At 42.0% G+C, this 21,354-nt stretch overlaps 1 protein-coding gene across 8 annotated transcripts; it reads right to left on the minus strand.

Annotated features, from left to right (window-relative positions):
- Positions 1-7,631: 7,631 nt before the first annotated feature.
- LOC129050457 (transmembrane and coiled-coil domain-containing protein 5B) lies at positions 7,632-19,648 on the minus strand. 8 transcript variants are annotated; one of them, XM_054532547.1, is made up of 12 exons: positions 19,461-19,648; positions 18,600-18,644; positions 17,787-17,936; positions 17,350-17,467; positions 16,992-17,042; positions 16,271-16,339; positions 14,729-14,785; positions 14,175-14,234; positions 13,565-13,629; positions 8,965-9,040; positions 8,668-8,711; positions 7,632-8,028 (listed from the first exon to the last, which is right to left on the minus strand). In XM_054532547.1, exons 1-12 carry the CDS (start codon positions 19,556-19,558, stop codon positions 7,830-7,832), a joined length of 1,032 nt encoding a protein of 343 aa, XP_054388522.1. In that variant the 5' UTR covers positions 19,559-19,648; the 3' UTR covers positions 7,632-7,829. The 8 variants fall into 8 exon arrangements, 5 of the variants coding, with proteins under 5 accessions (XP_054388522.1, XP_054388523.1, XP_054388526.1 ...); XM_054532548.1 differs by having other exon boundaries at positions 19,281-19,644; XR_008514086.2 differs by lacking the exon at positions 7,632-8,028 and adding an exon at positions 15,185-15,321 and having other exon boundaries at positions 8,687-8,711; positions 19,281-19,645.
- Between the last annotated feature and the right edge of the window lie 1,706 nt (positions 19,649-21,354).

A 21,354-nucleotide genomic window follows, 5' to 3' on the forward strand; every position in this document is an offset into this window, starting at 1 on the left:
GAAAGGAAGGCTTTTACCGCCCAAGAAAATGGAGAAAGACCTGCCCGTTCATGGGCCCTGCCACAGAGCTGGCAGCTCTTGAGTTTGGAGACCACAGACCCTTCAGGATTCAAACTCATTGAACCCCAAGAGGGGATATCTTCATCTGTTTGGCCGCTATTTAACAAAGTATCATGGACTGGGCAGCTTATAAACAACAGAAATTAATTTCTCATAGTTCTGGAGGTTGGAAAGTCCGAGATCAAGGTACCAGAAGATTTGGTGTCTGATTTCCCTGCTTTCTGGTTCATGGATGGCCATCTTCTTGCTTTGTACTCACATAGCAGAAGGAGCAAGGGAGCTCCCTGAGGTTCCTTTTGTAAGGGCACGAATCCTTCTGCCCCCATGACCCAATGACCTCCCAAAGGCCCCCCCACCTCCAGATACCATCACATTGGGGATTTTAATCTCAGCATATGAATTTTGGGGAGACACAAACATTCAGTCTATTCAGGGGACAACTGATGCTCTTTTAAGCTGACAGTCACACACAAAGGGTGATGACCTTAGTGTAAAGGCAAGGATTTCAGAGGAGCTGATGAAAACCTAACCAGTAAATATGTATGTTGTGTGGGATAAAAATCAACCACGAACATTTCAAATGGGCCTTAAAAGAGAGCAACCTGCAAGGAATAATGTCACCCCTGGAGTGGGTTGGGATTCCCTAAGTCCAGTTATTTTATACTATAAATTATTGCATGAGAAGGGCGTGGCTATGTGTGAGAAATACGGCTTTACATGCCTCCCCCGACAGCCAACTCAGACAAGGCTGCTCTTGGTGGAGTCATCTTTCGAAGGATTACTTTAGCTTCCTGGTTAGCCCTGAATTCAGTGCCCTCACCCTTCTTCAGTTGACGACTGGGCGCAGTGGCTCATTCCTGTAATCCCAGCACTTTTGGAGGCTGAGGCAGGCAGATCACTTGAGGTGAGGAGTTAGAGACCAGCCTGGCCAACATGTTGAAATGCCGTCTCCACTAAAAAAAAAAAAAAAAAAAAATTAGCTGTGGTAGTAGCACATGCATGTAATCCCACCTGCTAAGGAGGCTGAGGCAGGAGAATTGCTTGAACCCAGAAGGTGGAATTTGTAGTGAGCCAAGATTGCGTCACCGTTCTCCAGCATAGGTGACAGAGTAAGACTCTGTCTCCAAAAAAACAAAAAAGACAATGGCCTAATAATTCCTTTAAGTCCCCCCCATCCCCTATGGAACCCAGCCCTTCCATTTTTTACTCATACTAAAGTATAAAAGGCCTGTGATGCTTTAATAAAGCATTTATCCAAAGCTTTTTAAAATCTTTAATGGGAATTATTAAACTAGAGGAATAATTGGGCTCCAAAGTAAAATTTAAGACAATGAATAGGATTTTGGGTCCCTATACTATCTTTGAACAAATTACAGAGGAGAGAGGAAAATAAGTGATGGAAAATAACTGACTACACTTACTGATTCAATGGTTCTGAGTGGTAGGTTAATACTGCTGACTTCAAGGGTCTTTATTACACCTGAATACGAAAGGCAAATGTTCTGGGGAAGGCCAGAGGTGGCCCATGAGTCCCGTCTCTGCTGCTTACCAGATGGATAATCTTAGGCAACTCTCTGAACTGTGAAATGGAGATCGTATGACCTATCTAGCACAATGTCTGCAATACAGTAGATGATCAAGAAACGTGGGCATCAATAGTTCTGGGCCCCTACAAAGTCAGCATTTATACCTCAGAGAAGCTTCAGAGTTACCTCTAACCTTGATATTGAGGGCTGGGATCTGCCACAAAATGGAGAGGTTTTGAGGGCATGATTCATTACTCATTCTTAAACTGCTCTTCCTCCCCCCATCCCCCCACTTCACTGCATTCATGCATTGCGGTGTCTGGTACATAGTAGAAACTCAGTAAATATTTACTGAACTAAGCCTTTACATGGAAGGTCTTAACTCATTCTTTTTTTTTTTTTTTTTTGAGATGGAATCTTGTTCTGTTGCCCAGGCTGGAGTGCAGTGGTGTGATTGATCTCGGCTCGCTGAAATCTCTGCCTCCTGATTCAAGCGATTCTCCTTCCTCAGCCTCCCAAGTAGTTGGGATTACAGGCATGCACCACCACCCTGGCTAATTTTTGTACTTTTAGTAGAGACAGGGTTTCACCATGTTGGCCAGGCTGGTCTTGAACTCCTGGCCTCAAGTGATCCATCTGCCTTGGCCTCACAAAGTGCTGGGATTACAGGTGTGAGCCACCATGCACGGCCTTAACTCATTCTTAAGAAACACTACTGCTGAGACTCTTGACAAGAAAAAATGGCATAAGCATTTCCAGGCTTCCAGAGGAATCCTCTGGGAAAGAGGCTAAGATTGCTGGGAAGGCTGAAACCTGGGGGGCTTAGATAACATTAGGAAGAGGTTGGTTCTTACTCACCCAAGGACCTGAATGAACTAGTTCATAGAATCAACGTCAGCATGAATGATTTTAGAAATCACCTGGAAGTCAACCCCAGGCCCAGAGAGGGTATATGGCTTGTATAAAATCAAATAAATAACAAAATTGCTGAAACTAGGGTCTAAGGCTTGACTCCTGTTCAGTGCTTTTTTTCAAGACAATGCTGGAACTTGCCAAGAGATATTGAGTGGAATTTTTAAAAAAGGTACTTTGGAATAAGCAGAAGTGAAAGGGATAGGCCAATTCCTGGGGAAAAGGCTATAATGTTGATAGATAAGAGTCCTATTTCACATCAGCCTTCCCTATTAAGGAAATTGATCTCCAGCATGATAAAAAGGATGGTCCAAAACAGTTAACAGGTAATTACGTTTTAAGATAGGTAATAAGATAGAGAAGTCTAATTCATTTAATTGAATTCGAGCCTTCACACCCAAAGAAATTCCATTTCAGAATACTGAAAGAATGGCCTTGTTGTAACTCTCTCCCTGGGGGAGAGTATTGTATTATTGACTACTTTAAGGGAAGAGTTAACTAGCTGCCTGAGGTCGACGATTAGTACAAGGCCGAAGGAGATCTCACAGCCAAGCCTCTCTGCATCCAAACTTGAGCAATTTCCACTCTACCAGGTGTCACTGGTCACTAAGTGAGCTGATGAATTCCTTCATAGAATCTGGGCTTTGAAACATTGCAACAAAATAAAATGAAGCACCCAAATCAACAAAATGAAATTTAACAGAGCAAGTGGAAAGTCCTGAGTGTAGCATAGTTTTAAAAATCTTTACATCATCACTGGCCATCAGAGAAATGCAAATCAAAACCACAATGAGATACTATCTCACACCAGTTAGAATGGCAATCATTAAAAAGTCAGGAAACAACAGGTGCTGGAGAGGATGTGGAGAAATAGGAACACTTCTACACTGTTGGTGGGACTGTAAACTAGTTCAACCATTGTGGAAGTCAGTGTGGCGATTCCTCAGGGATCTAGAACTAGAAATATCATTTGACCCAGCCATCCCATTACTGGGTATATACCCAAAGGATTATAAATCATGCTGCTATAAAGACACATGCACACGTATGTTTATTGCGGCACTATTCACAATAGCAAAGACTTGGAACCAACCCAAATGTCCAGCAATGATAGACTGGATTAAGAAAATGTGGCACATATACACCATGGAATACTATGCAGCCATGAAAAATGATGAGTTCATGTCCTTTGTAGGGACATGGATGAAATTGGAAATCATCATTCTCAGTAAACTATCGCAAGGACAAAAAACCAAACACTGCATGTTCTCACTCATAGATGGGAATTGAACAATGAGAACACATGGATACAGGAAGGGGAACATCACACTCTGGGGACTGTTGTGGGGTGGGGGGAGGGGGGAGGGATAGCATTAGGAGATATACGTAATGCTAAATGGCGAGTTAATGGGTGCAGCACACCAGCATGGCACATGTATACATATGTAACTAACCTGCACATTGTGCACATGTACCCTAAAACTTAAAGTATAATAACAATAAAAAATAAATAAATAAATAAATAAATAAATAATCTTTACAAATACAAAACAGAGGAGATGTAGAGTAAGAAGAATTTATGTTCAAAAGGATTAGGAATCTTGGTGGACTCCAAACTCATATCTTTGTGTGAAACAGCTGCCAAAATGGCTAGCAAAATCTTAGAAAGCATTAATAAAGGCATAATGTTCAGAATAAAAGGAGAATAGGGCTACCATACTTCGCCAGGCGGACATCATCTATAGTACTGTATTCCGTTTAGCTCTGTAGAGTTCCAGAGGAGGAGAAATAAGATAACACACGATCTAAAAGTTATGCCATATGAACTGAAAGGACTTGGGAATGTTCATTTTGGAGAACAGAAGGCTGTTCAATTTTAGTGACTAAAATATGAAGGAGGCAGTCATTTTTCTGTGTCATTTTATAAAATAGAACTAAGATTAATTAGTAGATAAAAGCAAAGGAAAAGAAAATTTGTGTTGGTTGAATACCGCTACATGCTGCTTGTGCTAGGTGCTTTATATTATTTTATTAAAACCTTTCAGAAACAGATGGATAGTTCGGGAGTGGTGAGCTCCCTGTGACTGGAAATCAGATCCCTAGCTGAGCACTGCTCATTTAAAGCAGCGGCGGCCAGGGGTGGTGGTTCACGACTGTAATCCCAGTAGTTTGGGAGGCTGAGGTGGGAGGATCATTTAAGGCCAGGAGTTCAAGACCAGCCTGGGCAGCAGGGAGACCCCTGTCTCTACAAAAAATGGAAAAAATTAGCTGGGCATGGTAGCACGTGCCTGTGGTCCCAGTTACTCGGGAGGCTGAGGCAAGAGAATCGCTTGAACCCGCGGAGGGTGGAGGTTGCATTGAGCTGAGTCACGCCACTGCATTCCAGCCTGGGCAACAGAGCAAGACTGTATCTCAAAAATAAATAAAATAAAATAAAATAAAATAGAGACAGGGTTCCATTATGTTGCCCAGGCTGGTCTCAAACTCCTGGGCTTAAGCAATCTTCCCAGCTCAGGAGGCTGAGGTGGGAGCATTGCTTGGGCCTGGGAGGTTGAGGATGCAGTGAGCTGTGCATCCTCACTTTAGCCTGGGTGACAGAGCAAGGCTTTGTCTCAAAAAAAAAAAAAAATTATTATTTTTTAAAGCAGCAGCCATCCCTCTTCTGCTTCCAAGATTTAAGAATGCCATTCAGGCCCTTCTGAAGCCAGCTTCCTATTGGAGGCAGGCTCTCTGGGGGCAGCAAAAGCAACTGTGTGTCAGCAACATGAATTTCTAACAGTTTCAAGGTTTCAAATCCCCACTAGATGGCTGACTGTAAGTAAGGGGCTACCTAGTCCATATTAGCCCAAGCTGCTGCTTTCTAGCCAGCCTTGAACGTTGGGATAGGCCCATGTTTGTCTAGGGTTGTGTCTGCAGGGAGGGCTAGGTGGTAGAGGAGAGCCTGAGTGTTCTACAGGTTGATGAGGAATTGTGTGACGGGATGGGAATGGGATACTTCTCTCGGCCAGCCACAGCCATTCTTCTCACATAGACCTATAGTCTTAGAGTCACCCAATCGCTGAAGCCCTTTGGCCTAGGACATGTTCTGGCCAGTGGACAATGTATCAGCCAGGGTCCTGTCCTAGCAGAACCAGAATTCAACTTGGAGGATTCCGATGAAGAGACTTTAATGGAGGGACCATTACAGAAGTGTGAGCAGGGAATCTGCAAAGGAACCTCAGCATCACGGGCACCCTACAACCTCAAGACCATGTCTTCGCTGTCTCTTCATCTACCACTGGCTGAATCCTTCATCTCATTCTGGTCTTTGTTATAATGGCACTGTCTCAATGAACATTGTGACTGCTCCTCCTCAGCACTCCCTCTTCCCCACTGAACTTTGTTATATCACTTAACATCATCCAATATTTGCATATTTAATAATGTGTTTATTGTCTGCTTCTATCCACTAGAATGTGAGCAGAGATTTTTGTCTGTTGTGTTCATTGCTATATCCCAGCACTTAGAACACTGCCTAGCCCAAGGAAGATGCTCAGTAGGTATTCGTTGAATGAATTAATTAATAGACGAATGAAGACTAATTGGACTTATTAGAACACATAGAGAAAATTATCCAATGGTGACATCCGATCCCTCTTTCTTGCTTCAATTTGTTAATCACTCCTTTGGGTGAAGCCACTTGAAATGCAAAAGGCTTTCATTTGGCCACGAGAGGGTGATATTGGCCAGTTTTTCATTTTATAGACACCTTGCTCTGAGATCATTCACTCTCTTCTTCCCCAGACCTCAGAAAGAAAACCTGAGACAGGGCCATGTCTACAGCCAAAGTAAACATACAGTGTGTTTCTTCTGCCCGGATGCTGTCCAAGTGAAATTCAATTAAAACCTACATCAATAAAGGTTTCTAAAGGAGAGAAGGTCACTAGAAAGTAAGAGTGTAGGGAATGTGTAGGCAGAAGAAACAGGCAAAGAAAGGCATCTCCACCACTTTGGTAACCATGGAGATGCCACCAGCAGGTTAGATGACCTCAGGTTTTGTGCCACATTCTTCTGCTTCCCTTCCCTCTGCACCATCCAGGCTCCATGTGGCTGTCCCTGCAAAAGTGTGAGCTTTCACAATACAGGGTCTAGGCTCACGGTTCCAATTGTGACCCTCCAAGTGCTCAGGGAAAGAAATACAGATTACTCAAGGAATCATTCCCTCTTTTACTAAATCCTACTTTGTGAAGATACTGTGTAAAGGGAACATGTGGGATGATACAAAAATAAAGGGGCCATCAGCCCCGAGGTCAAGGCACACAGTGATGACACTATGAGGCAGAAGTGGACAGGGCAGTATGGGATGCCCAGAGAAGGTTTCAGGAGCATCTGGAAGGCAAGAGAGGCTGTCTTCAGTGAGAAGGGGGCAGAGGCAGCCATATGGGAGTGAGGACATTTGAACTGGGATTGAAGGATAGGTAGGTACACATTTGTGTTTGGCTGTATCTCAAGCACTTTCTGGTTTTATATGCTGCTTTTAATTGCACCTGAATTTTAGGATACTTTTCTTCTCATTTAAGAATGAGTAACAACCTGTTTAAATGAAAAAGATCAGTTTTTTTCCACATCTTAATCTTATAAGACATAGCATAATATAAAATAAAATAAGCTTGTAGGGGAGATAATGTGTTGTTAAAACGGTAGAAGGGGAAAAGCTTTGTATCTACCTCAGTGGTTCCTAAATTGAGTGCCCTTATGTACACCCCAAAGAGTCTGGAGAATCTAACAAATGAACACATTATTATTATTATTATTATTATTATTATTATTATTGAGACGTCTCACTCTGTCACCCAGGCTGGAGTGCAGTGGCGCGATCTCGGCTCACTGCAACCTCTGCCTCCCCAGTTCAAGCAATACTCCCGCCTCAGCCTCCCGAGTACCTGGTATTACAGGTGCGTGCCACCATGCCCGGGTAAGTATATGATTGTTTAAGTTTTTAAAAATATAGAGCAGAGAATGGAAGTCCTGAGGGGAGTTGTTATTATCTCGCCTTAAGTGCAGCTTTTCTCAACAGCAAAGGGTGGAACTTGTGAATACCTAGTGAGGGGTCCCAGGACTCACAGACTAAATTCACACACCAACACTGCGGACTCTTGTCAAACATATTCTTTATTTGAAAGAGAGACATTCCAGAGGGAAAGCAGGGAAAAAATGAAATGAAAAACTCAGATGTCAAGTAGCGGCTCTGAGTCAAAGGCTTCCACATCCTTCCTGGCCATCCCCAACATGGGGCCACAGCCACGGTCCCCTCCACTCAGGTGTGGGGTGATGCCCCCAGGTCACCCCACACTAATGTGGTAGTGCTTCTTCCACTGCTAGAGTGAGGAAGGGACGTGAGACCTTCCTCAGACTCTCCAAGGTGCCCCTGCTTAGCACCAGTGGCAGGACATCCACGAGAAGATCTGGGTTTATGTACTGTAGGTGGAAAAACACACAAGCCAGCAACCTAATGAAGACTAGGGCCATGAAGGTGAGATACTGGAAATACCTGCAAAGAGATGTTCATTATTTGCATGAGAAAAAAGACAGCCCAAGGTCAAGCAGTGAAAGGCAAACCTCACAGTCATAAATGGCTGGTAAATTGCTTTCTTCAGGCAAAGTTGATAAGGGAAAGTAGGCAATGGGGCTTTTTATTAAAGTGCCACTTGAAGCTCTTCAGGGTCAATCTTCTTGTTTCAAAAATTAAAAAAGCAAAGGCACAGAGAGTTCAAGTATCTTTTTTTCTAAAATTTCTAAGCCTGAAGATAACTAAGAAAATTAATGCACCCTGAACTTTTTTCCCAACAAGGAATATCACAGAGGTAATCAAGTTCAGGACTTGAAAAATGGAAAGGGGCTATACCTAGGATCATAAGAATGAAAATTAAAAGTTAAATGCAACCTACATCTTTATCCCAAATTTCTCAGAAATAGCCACACATTTCTCCAGCTATTTATAACTGCTGTTTAACTCTGGTGTTATAATTCTGCACTGAGAAAAGTAAGAATGGTTGGAAGAAATTTGGGGCTGCCTTATGTATACTGATCAGTGGATGATGTGTTTATCCTTGTTCTTTTGGCCCTTATCAGGTAATGTGCAGAGTGAAATGTGGTCTAGGCTAGGTAAAAGCAAGATTCTTCCACTTACTTGTACCAACAGATTCTCCCTTGTTTCTTAATGGTGGTCCTCTCCTGTGGGAAGCAATGAAAAATCACAGCTATGGCTTTTCACGTGTTCACAGAGAGGCAGAAGAGCAGAGACCCTGGAGTCAGGATGCCTGGGTTTGAATTCTGGCTCTGCCACCTCCTAGCTTCCATGGTGTGGAGTAGGCACGAATCCTCATTATTTCCTAATTATAGGATTATTAAAAAGGAGGGAGAGAGAGAGAACCTAGGAGAGGGAAGGGATAGAGGAAAACCCAGGTTTGGAATAGGAAAAACTTGCCATGTTTCTTTGGGTGGTGTCCACCAAAATTGACCCAGGTTCCACTATTTGAGAGGAGTCATTCTGGGCTTTGGATCTAGGTAAGAGATCAGAGCCAAGAATTAGGTAACATAATCTGAGAGGCTGATGAAAGGTGCTTTCCTAAGTTATGCGACATCTACGATTCATATCCTAGACTCTTAATAACATTCACAATGCTCAACATTTAAAATCCATAATTGCTAAACTTATAAAGAACCAGGAAAATATGATTCATTTTTAAAAGAAGACAATCAATGAAAACTAAGCTGGATATAACCCTGACGTTGGATTCAAACTGCAGTTTGTGTCTTGGTGGCAGCTCAAATGTCAGTTCTGGTCTTATGTCCTCAGCTGGGCTGCTCACACATTGCCCTGAGCATGCATGGTTTGGAAGTCCAGTCAGAGATTCAGGTATAGTTTAGACACATATTTAGGAACTCCCCATGTCTGACTCTCTACTTTTTCCCCAGTATCTTTGACTGCCTCAAACTCTTTATTCTCTGTTTTGTTAGTCCAAAAAGACTATAGGTTTTCTCTGCTGGTGCATCTTACACACCCAGTTTGGTCTTTCTTCAGGCTAGAAACTATAAAAATAGGGGAAATAATGCCCATCATTCTCTTTTTCCAAGTGCCAGATCCCTTCCAGAATCTGCTTGCTTTTATTCACTCGCCAATACCTTCTGCTCATTGTTTGTTCATTTGTTTTGTTTTGTTTTGTTGTCCTAAGTTTCATTTTCTGCAATAGGATTGAGTCCATTAATGGAAATGCCTGTAAATAATACCAGCAAATAATGCCTGCAAATGCTTGCAAATAATTCAATAAAGCAAGAAAAAGAAATAAAAAGTTAACGACTGAAAAGGAAAAAATACAATTGTTATTATTTATAGTTGAGAAGCTAAAAGAAATTTTTAGAATAGGTGAATTTAGTGAGATTAATGATACAAGTTCAATATATAGAAACCAATTGTATTTCTATGCACTAAGAGTAATCAATTAAAAAATCAAGGCTGGGCATGTTGGCTCACACCTGCAATCCTAGCACTTTGGGAGGCCAAGGCGGGAGGATCGCTTAAGCCCAGGAGTTTGAGACCAGCCTGGGCAACATAGTGGGACCCTGTTTCTATTTTATTTTATTAATTTATTTTTATTTTTTGAGATGGAGTCTCGCTCTGTCACCCAGGCTGGAGTACAGTGGCATAATCTTGGTTCACTGCAACCTCCACCTCCCAGGTTCAAGCAATTCTCCTGCCTCAACCTCCCAAGTAGCTGGGACTACAGCCATGTGCCACCACACCTGGCTTTTTTTTTTTTTTTTTTTTGTATTTTTAGTAAAGACAGGGTTTCACCATGTTGGTCAGGCTGGTCTCGAACTCCTGACCTCAGGTAATCCACCTGCCTCAGCTTCCTAAAGTGCTGGGATTACAGGCACGAGCCACCACACCTGGCCACCGTCTCTCTTTTTTTTTAATATTAATAAAAAACGAAAATCACATGAACACAGCATTCGCAGTAGCATTAAAAATATTAAATACCTAGGAGTAAATCTGATGGAAAGTGTATAAGAACACCACACAGAAAACTGTAAAACATTATTTTGAGAAATTAAATATCTAAATAAACAAGGGGATGAAGATATCATGGTGTGTGAAACTATTGTTTATTTTTATTATTCTTTTTGAGATAACATCTCACTCTGTGGTCCAGGCTGGAATACAGTGGTGCAATATAACTCACTTTTACCTCAAACTCCTGGGCTCAAACAATCCTCCTGCCTCAGCCTCCTGAGTAGCTAGGACTCTAGGCACACACAGCCATGCCCAGCTAATTTGTTTTATTTTTTGTAGAGATAGTGTCTTGCTATGCTGCCCAGGCTAGTCTCGATCTCCTGGCCTCAAGAGAACCTCCCCCCACAGCCTCCGAAAACGCTGGCATTACAGGCATGAGCCACAGCACCTGGCCCTGGAAAATTATTGTTTAGATACTAATTATCTCTCACTTTATCTATAGATTCCATGTAACTCCAATCAACATCTCAGCAAAGTTTTTTTTTTTGTTTTGGTAGAAGTTGAAAAACCGATTTTAAAATTTATATAGAAATTCAGGGGGCCAAGAAAGCCAAGATAATCGTGCAGAATTTAAGCTACCATATCAATACTAATTATAAAGCTATAATAATTAGTGTAGTTTTGGCACAAGGATAGAAACAGAGACTAATTGTACAGAAGAAAACATCCAGAAACACACATATATGGTCACCAGACATAAAATAAGACACCACTGCAAATGCACAGTATCTTCAATAAATGGTGCTGGATCAATTGGATATCCATATGGAAAAAAACCCCACAAATTTTAATTTCTACCTCACACCACAGAAAAGAAAATAAATTCCAAAAGAATGTAAACCTGAGTAAAAGGTAAATGATAAAAAATTCTAGGGGAAACCATAGAAAGTAGTTTTATGACCTCTAAAAGGCAGAAAGCAAAGAAGAATGGATTGACACATTTCACAGATTAGATTTTTTTCTAAATTAATAACTATTGTTTATCCAAAATGTCATTAAGAAAGTAAAAAAGGAAAGCTGCAGAATAGACTATAATACATACATTTGACAAAGGATCTTATGAAAAAAATAAGGAACTCCAACAAATCAATTAGAAAAAGACTAACCATCTCACAAATGCAGGCGAAAGACATGTCACAAAAGAGGACATTCAAATTTCCAAACTGTGTGAAAAGCTATAAAAACATCATTATTAATCAGCAATAAAATGCACATAAAATATCATTATTATTGAGTAATAAAATGTTTTTTAAATCAAAATTGTATACGTCACTACACCCTCCTGCCAGAATAGCTAAAATCATAAAGGCTATAAATACTGAGTGAAAGTAAGGATGAGGAATAACTAGAACTCTTGTACATTTTTTATGGGAGGGGACATTGGTACAGGCACTTTGGAAAATTGTTCAGCTTATCTAGTAAATCAAAGATGTATATACTCTGTGACCTAGAAATTCTATTCCTTGATATATAACCCAGGAAAAATGAGAGGATACATCCAACGAAAGACATGCACAAGAATGCTTGTAGCAGCTTTATTATAAATTTCTAAACTGGAAATAAGCAACATGTTCCTTAACAGTAGCATAGATAAATTGTGCCATATTTCTATAATAGAATATAACAGCCATGAAAAAGAACAAATCATGCAGCAATGCGAGTGAGTCTTAGTGAAAGCCAGACACAATCAAGAACATACTAAATTTATATAAAGTTCAAGAATGCTTTAAAAAGAAAGAGATAGAAGTCAGGCTAATGGTTACTTTTCCAGGAATATTGACTGGGAGGAGGGAACAGGGAGACTTTTCGGGAACTCAAAATATTCCGTAGCTTGATCTCAGTGGTGTTATCATGTATAAAAATTCACCAAGCTATATAAAATTTGTGCACTCTATGTATATTATATAATGCAATAGAAAAGTATAAATAATCAAAAGGAAAGTGTGACAAGTCCTGAGACATACAGTCTATGGAAAGAAAGTATAAAAGGGCATCACTGGGGCCTCTGGTCAGTCTGGTGGACCCACTGCATCCTGGGAAAGGGGACAGCACACACACATAAAGGAATATTTCTGGGTCCCTAGTCCTCTTTTTACTACGTTTCTTCCTCTCTGAACATAGCTCCAGATAATTTTCAGGAATGGCATGCCTCTGAGGACATGTGAAAAGAACATTAGGGCCAGGCATGGTGGCTTGCACCTGTAATCCCAGCACTTTGGGAGTCTGAGGCAGGTGGATCACCTGAGATCAGGAGTTCGAGACCAGCCTGGCTAACATGGTGAAAACCTGTCTCTACTAAAAACATAAAAATTAGCTGGGCGCGGTGGTGGAGGTGGAGGTGGAGGTGGGCACCTGGGAGGTGGAGGTTGCAGGTAAGTGAGATCATACCATTGCACTCCAGCCTGGGTGACAAGAGTGAAACTCTGTCTCAAACAAACAACAACAACAACAACAAACAACAAAAAGAAGAACATTAAAAAGAGATCTTTTTTTTTTTTTTTTGAGACAAAGTCTCACTCTGTTGCCTAGGCTGGAGTGCAGTGGCCTGATCTCGGTTCACTGCAACCTCTACCTCCCAGGTTCAAGGGATTCTCATACCTCAGCCTCCCGAGTAGCTAGGATTACAGGTGGCCGCCACCACGCCCGGCTCATTTTTGCATTTTGTTAGTAGAGACGGGGTTTCACCATGTTGGCCAGGATGGTCTCGATCTCCTGACTTCAGGTGATCCACCCACCTCGGCCTCTCAAAGTGTTGGGATTATAGGCGTGAGCCACCGCGCCCGGCCAAAAAGAGGCTTTTAAAACACCAATTGCTGAGGACGGCAAGAGGAGAGCCTGAATGCTGTTGGTTTTCCAGTCTGAACCATGGAGCGGAGGCTGAAAGAGATGACTTGTTGGAGGCCATTTACACAGTGACACACACTGTGCTGAGAAGCACCCCGCCCTTCAAATACCACCTGGACTGCGGGACTGACACTGCAGTCCGTCAGGGAGGCCATTTTTCTAAGCTTACATTTCTTTTTCAAGAAGCAGCGCCTCCTTTTCCTCTTTCATCTTCCTCAGAACTTCCTGGTATTTCTTTCCATGAAGTTAAAAAAAAAAAAGTCATAAATGGAAAATTTCTATATTTCATCATGATGTCATTAATAAAAACATTCTGCTAATTATTTTCCAAACAGTATACCCATCAGTATGCACACACCAGTGGGGGAGGGGTTCTAATAAAAAATTCAAAGATATTAGTGACCAGAATGGATGTATATGAACAAAAAGAGCTCCCTCCCATTCAGGTCCCTGCTTGTATTCAAGTCCCAGCTCTGACGTTTATTAACAGTGTTACTAGCTGCATGCTAACTTCCTGAAACCTCATTGTCCCCTTGATCATAACTGTCACGCTCATAGAATTGTTGAACAAATTGATTGAGAAAAATACTATATGCTGAGTGCTTAGCACAGTGCTTGGCACAAAGTAAATCCTTAACATACGTCCGTCTTCTTGTTGCTGTTGTATAGAGAGCATTTTCTCTAGTGACACATTCTAGCCTAATGAAAAACCAAGGAACCCATGGCGGCCTTGGAGACATTCTGCTTCTACTTGGGCTTTTCCTCCACACGGGTTGTACCTTTATGTAGTAGACCTGGTCCTTACAGAGCTCAGACACAGATTGGTAGTCACTCTCTATCTAAAAAGAAAGAAAATTAACAAACCCCATGAGTTAAATCAGAACCAGGCCCAGTCTTCTCCCTGGGGCCCTACCTGGTGCCCTGGCACTTGGTTGGTTACCTAGCAACTCCTGACTTGAAGGAAAAACAGTCACATCACAAAGAGGTGATCTCATCATTAGGCACAGGGTCTGATTTTAAGCAAAGGAAATATTTTGCCCAAGTTGTCATCTGCCTCTCATGTGAAATACCAGGGGACGTGTCAAGGCACTTTGGTTTGGAATTCAACAATGGTATTTGACATAGAGATGTAAGAAATGGTAAAAGCAGTATTTTTAATAGAAGTTTTCTTTCCCTTCAGCTGCATGAGAATGCATAAGAATCAGAAATTCATTTGCAAGATGTTTTTGTACCTCCCTCTCCCATGCCTCAAGCAGATCTGTTTCTAAGACCCTTGGGATTCTCTCCCATTCTATCCTGGGCAGGCCCTCAGTGGAAGAGACATTGCCTCTACCTCGGCCAGTTCCTCCTCTTGCTTTGCACAGGACTCTGTTGACTTCTGTAGTCTTGCCTGTGGAAGACAATGAGTGACAGCAGAAAGTTACTAGCATTCTTTTATGGAAGGGAAGCAGGTAATTACCATATCCAGACCAGCAGAGGGCATGATACTAATGGCTATCATGTTGAAGACATCTGATAACAATTTAGGGTGGGCACTTGTTATTACCCCCTCCCCCCTCCATTTTACAAATGAGGAAACAAAGGCGCAGAGAAGTTGAGTATGTAAGTTAAGCTTTAAAGTGGCAGAGCTGACATTTACGCCTCAGTAGGCCAGTGCCCATTCAGTTAACCCAGCCATCCTCCTTCCTCCAGGCCTACTGGCCAAAGCTCACAAGCCTCTTCCTCCCACTCATATTTCATAGGGTGCACTGGCATGTCCCCTGAATCACACAGGAAATAAAAGAGAAACCTGGGCCAGGCGTGGTGACTCACGCCTGTAATCCCAGCACTTTGGGAGACCAAGGCAGGCAGATTGCTTGAGGTCAGGAATTCAAGACCACTCTGGCTAACATGGTGAACTCTGGCCAACGTGGTGAAACCCCATCTCTACTGAAAATACAAAAATTAGCCAGGTATCGTGGCATGTGCCTGTAGTCCCAGCTACTCAGGAGGCTGAGGCAGGAGAATTGCTTTAACTCCTGGGAAGCAGAGGTTGCAGTGAGCCGAGATCTTACCACTGCACTCCAGCCTGGGTGACAGAGAGAGACTCCATCTCAAAAAAAAAAAAAAAAAAAAAAAAAAAAAAAAAAAAAGGAGAGAGAGAAAAACCTGGTTTCTCTTTTTCTGAGAAATACATAAGACAGTGGAGCTCTTGTATAGTGGGCTCAGTTAAATTGCCACACTCACTACATAAGTATGCAGAGAGCTTCCTAAAAGGGGTTTTCCCCACTATTGGGTGTCCAGTGTAGTCATTCATTCAATATATATTTATTGGGCATCTACTATGTGCCAGGCACATAGTTCTAGGCCCTGGGGAAACAAATGAACAACATAGGCAACAATTCATGTTCTCAATGGGTTTATCTTCTAGCAGAGGAAAAAGATAATAAAATAAAATTTAAAAAAAACTTCTTTGGCCTTTGAGCTATGGGTTGGAAATCCGAAGATCATGACACATCCCTGTATGATTATGGGAGTCAATATTTTCTTCCTATTGAATATCTTATTTGTGTGTCCTCACTTAAAAAGCTTCTGGAGGGCAGGTCCCAATGGGCATTCAGAACATGTGTTTTATTGACTGGTGGAAGATGGGGACTCTGGAGCAGTTCCCTCCACTTTGATCCACTGCAGTCATCTCTGCTCCTAGTGTGACTAGTGATGTCATAATGCCCCACAGGCCATGGGATTACATACAGAGAATAAAGGACAGTGACTCATCTCTGGTAAGTACACAGACATAACCAGTACATACCCTAGGGGAGTCCTTGAGAGCAATTTCTCACAGGACCTAGAATTTACACATCTCCCAGAAAATCTGTTTGTTTTTTGTACTCACCTTCATTTCCTCCAGGATTTGCTTTGTGGTTTCTTCTTCAAGGCCAATATTTGTAAATAACCCTGAAATCTAAAATACCATTCAAAAAATCATGAACTAAGTAAGGCACACAGACATGAAAACCCGGGACAGTGGCAGACTGGGGGTCCCAGGCTGCAGACGGTGGTTACTAATTCGGGCCCTGGATAGAAGCTTGGAAGAAAAGCATCTCCTTCTCCCTGTGGAGGCTACCTGACTCCATGTGGGCTGGATAGACTTTTCTCTTCCCATAGCCCATGGAAGCAAGGGCACAGCGAGGAGGGGAGGACAATGAGAAAGGGAAGAGAGAATGGGGCAGAGTAGGAGGAGGGATAAGTCTTTTCCCCCTGTACAGCCCTTTAGCCCTCTCACCACAATCTGTAATGCCCAGAGAATTGGCAGCAGCAGTGCAGACGGAGCACGCAAACTTTGCCAGTTGCTCCTTCTTCTCCAGTCTCTGTGATTAGAGAGTTCGGGAAGATAACTCTTATTGAGATGCCTAAGAAAAGAGTCTTGTTTCCAGGGCAGGCTTTGCTATGTGGAGAACAGCCTTTCCGTTAACATTTATGTATATCTTTTCTCATTCTGAATGTGCCTAGGACCCCTCCTGCATACTCCCAGCCCAGCCCGCCAGCCTTTCTCTTGTGAAGACACAATGTTCTTAGGGACTCGGGGACCCTAAAAAACCCAGGGCTCCCCTTACCTTTTTCTGAATCTCCACCACATTCCTGCTTAGGATTGCATTACTTTTTTCCTGTGGGGAAAAAGGAAGTCAAAGGAAGAAAGTTGCTCTGCCGTCATCTCTCCCCCTTCACCAGGCCACTGGAATAATATCTGGGGATTAGTCTATCAAGTCGGAAAAGTGCACTCTGGCTCACACAGCAGATCTGGGAAAAAAGCCTCTTCGGCCCCCATGCCTAGTGCTTCATTCCCAGAACACTCTCTTAAACAGCCATGATTTTAGACACAGAAGCAATGAACATGGGATGAATTCCTGGGAAAGAGAGCAGCAGAATGCAAACAAAATGCATCCAATGGTCCTTTTCTAGACACCTCCTTACCAGCTTTGCTGTCTCTAATTCCAGCTGCCTCAGGGATTCCTCCTGTTCATCTATGATATAGTTCAACTCCTCCTCCTCTTTGGCTTCTTCTAGTGACAAGGCCAGCTCTCTTTCCAGGCTGAAAAATATGAAGTCACCCAAGTGTGGATCAGCCCCTAAGGAAGCTGCCAGGGTCCCGGTTTGAGAAGCTACTTTTGAAGTCTCAGGAAGTCAGAGTAACTACCAAATGCAATGGCGATAAAATGTCAACCTAATGTGAAAATTCAATGCAAAAATCTATACCTGGAGTATTTTGAGGGCACTGTAGTTCATACTTTAGGATTTAAATAAAACGTCAAGATTCACCATCAAATTAGTGAGACTTCCTTCCACCTTCCGTATCCCAAGGGACCTACAGGGGAGGAGAGGCCCTTCCCCCACCAACCGCAAAGCCTTACCTTGGAATAGTTTCTTCTTTCTCTTTAATCTTTCTAAGGAGAACCTGATTCTCCATATCCAGTTTCTGCAGGTCCTTTTCAAGGTCTGAATTCAGGCAATCGAGGTTCTGTTTTACGGCTTCTAGTGCTGGTAATTCTATCGTCTGGTACCTACAGAAAATCATCTTTATCACCAACCTCAGGACAGGAAAACATAGTAGCACTAAGAAGACGTTGCAGTATAATTTCACTCATTCTCTTATCTTCTGTTGTTAATCAGCTTAACCAGCCTTATTTTGTTTTCCATGATAAATTGATTTCTACACAGTTTTGCATAAAGTAAATTCCTGGAGTGGAACCACATTTTAATTTTAAATACTATAAATGGAACCCACTAAAACAAATCTTTCATGAAGCAAAATAAATATTTTTTCTATGAATACTTTAACACACTTGTTTTAAAATATTTTAGATGAAGTATGCAGAATCCAAGTGATACTCTAAAGCATTTAAAGACCTGTAAGGGAAAGGCTTCTCCTTTTGTTATCTTCTAACCTAGTCAGGCAGGGACATGGGCTGAGTGGAGGCCAGAAGAGAGATGAATCTTTTTCCTGCCAGACTGATTAGCTGTTTGAGACACTAGAGATCTTTGAAAACCCAATCATTATTCTGATGAAGAACAGAGAACCGAAGCCAAAGTTTCTTATCCCTAGGAAGCCTCCTCAGACTTGAGGAGATAAGGTCTCACACAATGGAGCTCTTCCTTACTGGATTGCTGGAGACTCTTCCGGTGGAGCTTCCTCTACTGAACTCTTTTATTATTCCCATACTTACACATCAGCCAGTGGATTCTGTCCAACGTCTTCCATCATAACGTCCCTAAAATGTGAACACAAACATCCGTTATGGAAAAGCCCCTAACAGCCAGTGCAGTAATTGCCCCAGGAAGGAGCAGGTAAAAGGTAGACCTTGTGTTCAGGCCACACAGAGCCAAGAAGAAACGTAAGCCTCCTACACTCTCACGCTTCCTGGGATCAATTGCAGTATTTTTTACAAGCTAAATTTCAGTAAACCAGATCATATTTTAATTCAAAAATCTCATAAATGAAACCCACTGGAGCACAGGAATCTTTTTGTTTTCAAAATTTTCCACACTTTGGCTCCATTTTCCTTTTCTCATCTACATTTGTCCCATCACAAGTTGCTAAGGGTACTCATGTATGTCTATTGACAAATACACTGAGTGTTTGTTTTTAACCAAACCTTCAGAGAAACTTTAAAAAATAGAAGAGTTAGAGGGTACCAAAAAGTTGGCTGACTGATTTCTATTAGTTTATTACCATCCTACTTTCGAAAAATCTCTAGCTATTATAAGTGGAGTTAACCCTAAAACAACAGCAGAAACAGCAGCATGGGCAACAGGATACAGCTGCTGAAAGGAAGAAACACATGTCAGGCTCTCAGACACAGCATATCCTAATCATCGCACTACACAAGTTCAGGACCAAATCCAACCTAAGAAAAGTAGAGAACAAAATCTCTATTCTCCTTTCACATTGCATCTTCTCTTCTTTTCCCTTCCTGTTTAAGCTCTTTTGTTTTAATTCCCTTTTCAATTTCTTCTCCTGCCTCCTCCTTTTTTTTTGTTTTTCACTCTCCCTGGATTTTACTTTTCTTTCTACGGTCTTTACACACAGCAATGTGGTGTGATGATGATGCCTTCTGAGCTCACTCATCCTTCTCTTCCCAATTGAGATTTCTTCTGCTCTCAACAGAGATTTCCAACTGAACATCAGAACTATCAGAAAGGGCAATGCCTTACTGACAGTAAGCGCACATAGCTGGACCTATTACATAATCTCTGGCTGGGCAGGGCAGCGTGTCATAGTGGGTTGGGTGGGTGAGCGTAAGTAAGGGGGCGGGTGGGGCAGCAACAATCCAGCTGTGGCATCACTGTGGGCACAGTGGGAGCAGAGTTCAGCACTTTAGGATGGTCTAGATCTCTTCTGTAGCAGCAATAAGATCTATGAAACACAACAAAAGCCAAAATTGACAAATGGGATCTAATTAAACTCAAGAGCTTCTGCACAGCAAAAGAAACTACCATCAGAGTGAACAGGCAACCCACAGAATGGGAGAAAATTTTCGCAACCTACTCATCTGACAAAGGGCTAATATCCAGAATCTACAATGAACTCAAACTAATTTACAAGAAAAAAACAAACAACCCCATCAAAAAGTGGGCAAAGGATATGAACAGACACTTCTCAAAAGAAGACATTTATGCAGCCAAAAGACACATGAAAAAATGCTCATCATCACTAGCCTTCAGAGAAATGCAAATCAAAACCACAATGAGATACCATCTCACACCAGTTAGAATGGCAATCATTAAAAAGTCAGGAAACAACAGGTGCTGGAGAGAATGTGGAGAAATAGGAACACTTCTACACTGTTAGTGGGACTGTAAACTAGTTCAACCATTGTGGAAGTCAGTGTGGTGATTCCTTAGGGATCTAGAATAGAAATACCATTTGACCCAGCCATCCCATTACTGGGTATATACCCAAAGGACTATAAATCATGCTGCTATAAAGACACATGCACACGTATGTTTATTGTGGCATTATTCACAATAGCAAAGACTTGGAACCAACCCAAATGTCCAACAATGATAGACTGGATTAAGAAAACGTGGCACATATACACCGTGGAATACTATGCAGCCATAAAAAATGAGTTCATGTCCTTTGTAGGGACATGGATGAAATTGGAAATCATCATTCTCAGTAAACTATCGCAAGGACAAAAAACCAAACACTGCATGTTCTCACTCATAGATGGGAATTGAACAATGAGAACACATGGATACAGGAAGGGGAACATCACACTCTGGGGACTGTTGTGGGGTGGGGGGAGGGGGGAGACATAGCATTAGGAGATATACCTAATGCTAAATGGCGAGTTAATGGGTGCAGCACACGAGTATGGCACATGTATACATATGTAACTAACCTGCACATTGTGCACATGTACCCTAAAACTTAAAGTATTAAAAAAAAAAGATCTATGAAACAGATTTCTAGGTACAGTTTAAATCTCTTCCGAGGCAGTAATCAGTTTTATAGAACATATTTCATTTTTCCAAATCTCTAGGCCTAATGGTACTTGTGATCACTTTCATTTCTCTTCCATGATTTCTGTGTGGCATGTGTACAAATTGCTGCCCCCAAATCCAAAGCATGCATCTGTATTGAATGCATCCAGGAGCTATAAGGTAGGGATGTCAGAGAGCAGGCCAGGAAGGACCTGAGAGAAGACTTATCTATGAGCTAAGCAAGCCCTCATTCTCACCCAATCAGATTCTTGGAGTTGCAAAACAAGCCTCTTTATTTTCCCTTAACTGGCAATGCCGTCATTGGGAAAAAAGGATATGACGTTTCAAAGGTGGAAGGAGTGTGTGGAGGTGAAACAGGAAGGAAGAGGAGTGTAGGGTCCAGAGATTCCATTTTACTGCCTACTCCTTTGGAATTCCCTCTTCGCTTTTTGAGGTCTTAAACTGCTGGAAGAGTAGATGGAATTTTACACG

Source organism: Pongo abelii, chromosome 16 (genome assembly GCF_028885655.2).
Source record: "Pongo abelii isolate AG06213 chromosome 16, NHGRI_mPonAbe1-v2.0_pri, whole genome shotgun sequence".
NCBI lineage: Eukaryota > Metazoa > Chordata > Mammalia > Primates > Hominidae > Pongo > Pongo abelii.